This window comes from Chaetodon trifascialis, chromosome 3, assembly GCF_039877785.1.
Source record: "Chaetodon trifascialis isolate fChaTrf1 chromosome 3, fChaTrf1.hap1, whole genome shotgun sequence".
Lineage (NCBI taxonomy): Eukaryota > Metazoa > Chordata > Actinopteri > Chaetodontiformes > Chaetodontidae > Chaetodon > Chaetodon trifascialis.
Genome location: NC_092058.1, coordinates 20,568,886 through 20,577,785, shown reverse-complemented (window position 1 = coordinate 20,577,785; position 8,900 = coordinate 20,568,886). Strand labels below are relative to the sequence as shown.

At 43.6% G+C, this 8,900-nt stretch overlaps 1 protein-coding gene across 1 annotated transcript; it reads left to right on the top strand.

The window, feature by feature from the left end:
• The first annotated feature begins 6,668 nt into the window (after window positions 1–6,668).
• Window positions 6,669–8,178, top strand: msx1a (muscle segment homeobox 1a). The gene is made up of 2 exons (XM_070959143.1): window positions 6,669–7,193; window positions 7,413–8,178. Exons 1-2 carry the CDS (start codon window positions 6,761–6,763, stop codon window positions 7,829–7,831), a joined length of 852 nt encoding a protein of 283 aa, XP_070815244.1. The 5' UTR covers window positions 6,669–6,760; the 3' UTR covers window positions 7,832–8,178.
• The last annotated feature ends 722 nt before the right edge of the window (window positions 8,179–8,900 follow it).

Genomic DNA, 8,900 nt, shown 5'->3' with positions numbered 1-8,900 from the left:
AAAATGGGAAATGGTTATAGTTTTTCAAGGGGAAAATTGATTTATTGAAGATGGCAAATATTGATGTTATCTTCAGAGGAAATATTTTCTGTTTCAACATAAAAACCTGTAATTATTTGATATTTAGGTCATTGTCTTGGGATATCATATTTGGTACTGTCAAATAAAAAAGAGATACCTACTGAGAGGTGCTATTATCCTTATTTTATTTGTATACTTTATTTTACATTCAATGATTTTATTCAAATTGAAAAAAGAGCGATTTAAAGTCTGCAGCTGCTCTAATAAATATGATCACAAACCAATTTTTTAAGAACACAAAATTACCAATTTGACGGATGTATTATTTAACAGTAACGTGTGCTTTTAGTAGATTACACTAAAATAATAACAGTAATAATACACTGTGTAATGATACTGCTTACTTAGGCCTACTGTAGCCACAGCATAAACAGTGGCTGCAGCAGCACTTCTATTCTAAAGTCACACTGAACATGTTTTCATTATTCCTGCAATTTGTTTTGAGCGCTGGGAAATATGGGCGGCAGCGTTTTGACGCTCCGCATCATTTAGCTCATCATTAAGCATCTTTGAAATCCCGATTAGAGGAATGATTTGTTGCTATAAGTATTGCTTGTTATGCGCTTATTAAGCATTTCATTTAAGACTCTATTTAGTTTCTAATCAACAAGCACACTCGGCGTTTGAAAAGCCCAAATGATCGACTTATCAAAATAAATCCCGTGATTAGTCATTAGTTAATCAGTCCATTTAGATGGCCTATATCATATTACCCAGGCCAGTGATTTGCAAATGATTTTAGTAAGCCTCCTGTTTAATGGCGCGAGAGAAATAAAGGGGCGATAATTCAATTTCACACCAATACCTCGGGTAATTGAGATGTCTGTGATTGAACGATGGAATGTTGTAAATTTAAAAAGGCGCAGTTTTATCTAAGTTTTACAGAGGAGTGAACGGCAGGCAGAAAGGCTGATACCGCCGCTCACATGATGGAATTATTTTGACTTTAAAGTCATGCAGAGGTCAGGGTGTGAGGGATAGTGATCCTATCTGACTGCGTGTGTGTGTGTGTGTGTGTGTGTGTGTGTGTGTGTGTGTGTGTGTGTGTGTGTGTGTGTGTGTGTGTGTGTGTGTGTGTGTGGCTGAATCACGGAGGGGAGGAGGAAAACAAAAAAGAAACGTTGTACATATATTAAAAAGGCAACAGAAAAGCCTCTCTACAAAGTAATGCAATGACGGCCTGTAAAAAGTTTGGGCCCACCTCAGATTTCCTCTGATTTTGTAAGTTTGCAATTAATAATGAATATAATGTATTTTCTATAAATTACAAAGAAACTTGAATAAGGACCACGAAGAGATGATAATGATGATAATAATTATATCGTGGAAAATAGGCATAATTCGAATATATAGCCATTATTAGACACATGGTCTTATTTTTAAATGTAATCAAAGGAACCCAAATTAAAATAATTTAACAACCAACAACAAATCTTTTAGGAAATGCACGTCACTAATTAAATACAGTTAAATTCCAGTTAATAACTGGAAATAAGATCGGGCAAGTTTCATGTGCATTTGTTTTTTGTTTTTTTTAAATAAATATCTCGCATTGTGGATGTAGATTGAAAATACTAAAAGCTCAAAATCAGGCCAATGATTTTAGAACAGTTAACAGTGATCAGTGGCGAAATGATTAACACACATTGGACTGAAAACAAGCCACATTTAATCAAATATACTTATTCTATAACTCCTCACCTAACTAATTACCTTGACTGATATTCTTCCGACAAGCTTGACAGTTGTTAAACAAGTTCAGTGACTCTGAAGTAACGGCAGAGGTTTTCAATTAGCGCATTAATATTTAAACGAACAGTGATGCGGTTACAGGTGTGTGCTGCTGCGGTTTCAACAGCCAATCACAGCCGAGCACGCGAACTGTTGGACAGTCCGGTCGTGTGTCTAAAATCATAGGCCTACCTATCAATCTTTGTATGTCCTGTCCTGAGAAACAAAATAGGAAAGAGGACATTAGACAATATTTCCGGTTTCCGACTGTCATCGTGGGCTGTCAGAGGCAAAAGAGGATGCCGAGATTTTCTAGTTGACAATCTTAAATCTCCATTCATCATTTCCGGGTGATTTTCTGGCGATGCCGGGCGAATATTTCTTTTTAGAGGCTCTCCTCTAACAATATGCCCCCCCGCTGCGCTGGCGACGACGCGTCTTTTTCTGAGCCGCACGCGGCTTCTTCTCATCACCGTGGGACACGTCCATCCCGCCTGTCAGCCGGGGGAAAGGTGAGGGAGACGGATGGGCGACAGAGTTCAATGAGCAGTGGATCTGATTCACTTACAGAGTTAATAATTCGAGGGGAAGAAATCGAAAAAACATATATTCCGTCTTCTTCTCGTTCCACGCTCCGCATGAATTCGTTTAATCGCCGAAGCTTCCACATGCATTCATCACCGTCAACCGGCGCGCCGCCACATTTGGAGTGAGTTTGTGTCGGAGCTGCTGTTTGCCTGCTGTTCAGCGAGGCTTGGATGACTTCACAGCCGGCTGCTGAGCCTTCAGCGGCTGCTCATTCTCTCTCAAATATCATAATTGAAAGTTGAAAGGTGCCACTAAACATACGTTTGGTGCTAAATACTGCAGCTGTTACACTGTGATGTGTTTTTTTTTGTTTGTTTGTTTGTTTGTTTTTTAAATTTTCACGTGCAGCTTTTGAGCAATAAAATCAATGCAGTGATAATAATATTTGAATTAGCGACACAATAATAAATATTATATCAAATGATTATTGTATGTTTAAAAAAATAAAAGTATGATCAGTATATCAATATTAAAAACCTAAATCATCATCATTTTCTATTTTACATATGTGTTATGATAATATCACCCCATCATTAATATTCAATACAAAGCCTAATCATATGTATTCTTCTGACAGTATTTCAGGTTGAATATTTCGTTAATTAATTGTAACCGGTTTTTCTGTGGTTACATTAACTTCTTGGCTTCAGAACATGACGTGACGACTTTTGGACTTTGGACGCACATACACCTGCCAAGCCGACTGAAGCACACAGTCCGCAGGCGGACCTGTGGGCCACAGTGTGAATGGCATCCTGAAGCTTAAATGACCGCGAGGCATTGTTTCTCACTGGCACCAAAGTACTCCGACCCGCCTGATTGCGCTAATTGCTTTGAAATAGGACACATTATGTATAATTATGGAGACTTCGGGCTGGACCGTCGGCTGCTGTCTTTCATCTCTCTCTGAGGTGCATCACAAAGTCGCCTCCAAGTTGACTGAAAATCTCTAAAAATACAGATCATTTCACCAAACATGAAAGGATTCCTCACAGCTTTGACTAACGGAGTTAACTTCATCAGACAATATCCCCCGAAAGTGTGAGAGGGCGCAGTTCAATTTTAAATCCAAAGCGTGACCAAGACACAGAAGATAAAGCTACTCACATTAGCGATGCCATCGTCCGCAGACGAAAGTCATCTAGTTGCGCCAAGTGCAAATATTTTGCCTGAAAATGCCTTTTGACATCGACTCTGCCTTTTATGTCTTTACAGTCTAAATTGACAGACCTTGCATGAAAAGGGTTAAGACAACTTTCAGGGGAGGCAACAATGGGCCTTTGTCTGCAGTGCCTGCCTCCTGACCGGGAATCAAAGCAGTTTATAAAGTGGAATAAAGGCCCGATGAGTCTTACAGTTGTTTAGTAGCTCAGCTCGGCTCATTTGTTGCCTCTGGATTTAAATAAAACTGCATGGTAATCGTCCTCTCCGTGGCATGTCAGTCCTCTCAAAGCAGGCTGTTTGGGATGCTAATTTGCCGGTAGCATTGTTTTCCAGCACCACCGTCCCCTCCTCTGTCCACAAGACAAATAAACTGGAGACAAGGACACTGCAAGCACCGAGGCCTGCAATCAGGTTAAACTGATGCTCTTTAATCAACTCTGGGCCGAGATCATAATTAAATAATCAACTATTGATGAGAAATGAGAAAAGTGTGGTGTTTAGGGTAGACACCGTGAATTGCGAGGTAGTTCAGACATCATTTCATCAAGCATTTTGTCATTTTGGGAGGCGCAACTCCAAGATAATTGTATGAGTTTCTGAATGAGGACGCATCACCGGGAGGAATTAGCGGGCTGTGAGTCGTCCCAACACCTTAACCAAAAGAGCGCACGTTCATGCGTCTGGTGTGCGCCTCTTCGCGTTGACGCACAGCAGTTTAACGAGTTTGTGGTTGGAGGACGGGGTTAAGTGTTTGAGCCCCAAGCAGAGGGGACTTCAGACGGGCGAGGGAGCCCTGAGACTCCGGTGACTTCAAAGCGTTCGGAGCAAGGCCACTCGTTCCAGGTTAGAGGTTTTAAGTGTTTCCAAACACGCCGCAGCTGCACGCGCGCACGCACACGCTCTCTCTCTCTCTCTCTCTCTCTCTCTCTCTCTCTCTCTCTCTCTCTCTCTCTCTCTCTCTCTCTCTCTCTCTCTCACACACACACACACACACACACACACACACACACACACACACACACACACACACACACACACAGAGCGAGAGAGAAACAGGATGCGCTGCTGAGGAAATGATGAATTAAGACCTGTGTTAAGTTTTTATAAACCGACTGGAACCAGGTTGTCTGCTGTAAAAATGCAAGACAACAATTAGGGAACACCTGTGGCTGCGATTTCAACATGAACGTGTCAACCAGAAATCATTCTAGCTCTATAGAGAAGCACGACTTTTGGTTTTATTTTTTTTTTTATTTTATATATTCTATTCTATTATTTAATTGACTGTACAGCCCCTCTGCCCTTAAAATTAGCATGATGAAAGAGCTCGTGGGTTATATCTGAAATGATCACTGACCGGCTTCACCAAATAGCAAATTATTGACCTTATCTTTATCGCTCAATCATGCAAAACAGCTACCTGCTAAATCACTGTTTCACCTTGAATGTTAATTGCAATGTTCAAGTGAAGGAGGCCATTGAATATGTCAACCATGACCACAACAAACTCCATGAGGCTGGCTGTCACAGAGGCTTTGCTTCACTCTTTATGTCCCTTCCTAAAGGGATGGCGCGGTGACAGATACATGAGGCTGATCGGTATTTAACACCCCAAACACTGCATACAGAGCCGTAACAACAAACACCTCCTCAGACAGACAGACAGACAGACAGACAGACAGACAGACAGACAGACAGACAGACAGGGGTCTGTGGTCTAATGTGTATCTTGGGAAACACTCGCACCGAGGAATCCTTTTCAGTCAGAGGCTCTCTGAGAGTAGCCAGTGGGCGCTGACCTTTTCTTCAGAGGAGCCTACTATTACACCCAACCATAGCGCCCATTTGAATAGATGGGACTGGCGTGCGATCGGCTGAGAAAAAGTAAATTTTTCAGGCTGAATGGCTCAGTGTCCCTGGGCTAGGGCGGGTGGAGGAGGAGGAGGCGGCGCTGCGCTCTCGGTGCGGGTTCGGCTCTTTCAATAGTCTCCCTAAAGTCGAGCGCTTTGATCCGGGCACTGCTGGCGCCTAAAAACAACATAACTTGTCTGCCCATTAGGGAGACTGACAAATCGTGACAGATTGTTTATGCTTGGCAATTAGCGACGCAGACGCTTTTCCTGAGAACTGACTACGCAGCAAAAAAGCTCCATTTTCATGGCTGTACTTAAGGTTTAAGAAGCCTTTTTTAAATCTGGAAGTTAAAGCAGCAACATTATTTTGATATCAAATCCGCACATCTCCAATCTAAATGAAACACAGAGCATAGACCCACTGACATTTTTTCGGCCCATAACAAAAGAAATTCCCTCTTTTTATGGACTGCAGATAATGAGAAGGCGCACAGAGGTATGGCAGGTAAATCAATGACAGTCCTGGGTTAAATCTCTCCTTGGCTCCACGCTGCCTCCTCCCCTCTTGCCCCCGACTCCACATCATTTTTGACTTTAATGGATGTAGTCAAAGGGAGAAGAAAAAAAAATCCTAGTGATCCGTCCCCCCCAAGCCCGATAATTACCCTTAAATGACTGCGAAGGCCTGTGTGTTTCAATCTGATTAGAGCCCCGCAGCCATCAATAAACAGCGCGCTGCAAGAGGTTCGTCACATAAAGAGAGGGCAGTAAAGCGTTGTGCAATATTCAGGACGCACTTCAGCAGTCTGAGCGCATGTCAAAGCCAGCCATCACATACGGGTCCACTGGAATAAAGCATGTCAAAATGTTTGGGGCAGAGAGGTTATCAAAGATGGTATAAACATGCTGAGTTAATAATAGACATAATGCGCACGGCCCCAGTTACAGAATGTCAATAACTGAGTTGTAGGATAATTACAGTCTACTTTCTGGAAAGACATCATTTTAGGGGATTTAGTCTCGATGAAACCATGGTCCATTAAGAGTTTGTTGTGTTTATGTTTATCTAAAGTGTTTTTTTTTTTTTTTTTAAGTAAGTAACTTTTGTTCACTTTCCCACTTAGATTTTTCCTTTTTTTGAGTCTTGCAGGGACCAGCCCATCTCGCCTCTGATTGGCTGTCTCTCTCTCCACGCCTGCCTTATTATAGCCCTGTTCTCCAGTTTGGTCACATAAACATGAGGATACCGTCACCTTAGGGCGCACCGCAGTGACTTTGCGTAACTCCTTCCACTTAACCCACGAGAGTCAACGAGTCACCTCAGCCGTGCCAGTCGGACCTGTATGGCCCCATCGACCGCCATGTCAGCTTTGACCGCTGGTTTGAAAACTGAAGACCTTCCTCCCCGCTCGGGTCTCGTCAGCAGAAGCGACATGCAGACCAGTCTGAGCCCCGCAGAGGAGGCTGGGAAGCCCAAAGTTGCTATTTTGCCCTTCAGCGTCGAGGCACTGATGGCTGATAGGAAACCCAGCAGAGAGGTGGCATCCCCGGATGCCACGTCCGTTCCCGGGACGTCCCAGGCGCTGGGAAAGGGCGCAAGGATGAGTGCTTTCGGTAGTCTGGATACTTCAGCTCCTGGTTTAGCCATGAGCTCCTCGTTTTCAGTGGGCGACATCATGAACATGCCAGAAGACGTGTTGATTAAACCCGAGAGCCCGGACAGTAAAGAGAGGACTTCATGGATACAGAGTCCTCGTTTTTCTCCCACACCTCCACGTAAGTTCGATGTCAGCGCAAAGCCTAGATTACGGAAATAATTAACGTCAAAGTAGAATGTTATTATTATTGTCCGTAGTCCAATGAATGTTTGATCTCGTTTGTCTCTCACACCCGATGTGATTTAGAACTGTAACTGTGTTTGTCTCGCGTAGATTTGCGCATTTCGCGCATTTCAAAGCTTGAAGATTGAAATGAAAGCATTTTGTTTTCTTACAGGAAGGTTGAGCCCTCCTGCCTGTCCGCTGAGAAAACACAAGACGAACAGAAAGCCTCGGACCCCCTTCACGACGTCCCAGCTGCTGGCCCTGGAGAGGAAGTTCCGCCAGAAGCAGTACCTTTCCATCGCCGAGCGCGCAGAGTTCTCCAGTTCCCTCAACTTGACGGAGACCCAGGTCAAAATCTGGTTTCAGAACAGGAGGGCCAAAGCCAAGCGGCTGCAGGAGGCAGAACTTGAAAAACTGAAAATGGCAGCTAAGCCTATGCTGCCTCCAGCTTTCGGGATTTCCTTTCCACTCGGTGCGCACGTACCCGCGTCCTACGCTGGGTCGCACCCGTTCCAGAGGCACTCGCTGCCGGTTTCCCCAGTGGGACTGTACGCCGCTCACGTCGGATACAGTATGTACCACCTGGCTTGACAGGGACGGAGGACGAGGGGCAGCGCAGAGGGACACAAGGGGGTTGAGTATTCTTCCAGAGGGCCCTCCGGACAGGCGAGGTGACACTGTCTTAAATAAAGAGGCATCCTGGCGGTGAGCTCAGTGTCACACCTTGAGAGGGGGCCGAGACCTCCGAACAGACCCCCTTCTGAGGACCTTGAAGTTTATCCACTTCTCTTGACCTCGCCAGTAAGTTTACACACTGCAAAAATAATCCAGCTTTACTAGTCATTTAATCTTGAGCCTTACATCAGATTTTGTCCGTGGACTTTGAAGTAACAATTCAAGAATGCATTGATACTGGAAATGTTCATTCAGAAAAACAATCTGAGCGTGAGACTAAATGACTTGAAGGTGGACATTTTTTGCGGTGCAAAGGTGGAAAACAATTTAGTACCTGTAAGCCAACGATAAATCACGACTGGACAGTCAAGTATGGACACTGGGCTGTGCCACAGTGTGTCAAAGAGAGCCCACTCCGCCACCCTCTGCTTACAGCCAGGTCGATCAGCCGATATACCATGAAGCTCCTGTGAGTCAGTCAGACATTGTTGCGCAGCTTGACATGTTGCACCAGCAAACTTAGGTTGTGCTTCCATCGCGTCTGTGGGCTGCTGTCACACTGCAAGAGCCATACTTCTTCATTTGTTGCATTCATATCAATGCGTAACTATAGTGGGTTACTGAATCCAGTCTCAATAAATGCTCTTTGTGAATTTGGAGAACCACAGCATTTGTTTATATAACAGCACTGTCTGTTGTTGGAATGATTCCCTTCGGAAGGGATATGTGTACTGTAAAATAATGTATATTTGAAGAATATCCTCATTTATATTATGAATATATTTGTGACATAACTTAACAATAAATTGTTTATTCTTTTTCATTAAGCAGTTGTTCGTTTTGACTGACACTTGTTTGACTACTTCACGTGCAGAGGGAGAAAAAAAAATCTTATTGTGTTTAGTGAAAACTTTAGGAAATACGGAAAATTCTAACATTTATTGACCTATTTGTAGGATGAAGTTCAGGCCTGTTCGTGAGTGTG

Coding starts and splice junctions, on each gene's coding strand:
- msx1a (XM_070959143.1), top strand. CDS start 6,761: ATGGCCCCATCGACCGCCATGTCAGCTTTGACCGCTGGTTTGAAAACT. Junction 7,194..7,412: donor TTTTTCTCCCACACCTCCAC/GTAAGTTCGATG, acceptor GTTTTCTTACAG/GAAGGTTGAGCCCTCCTGCC.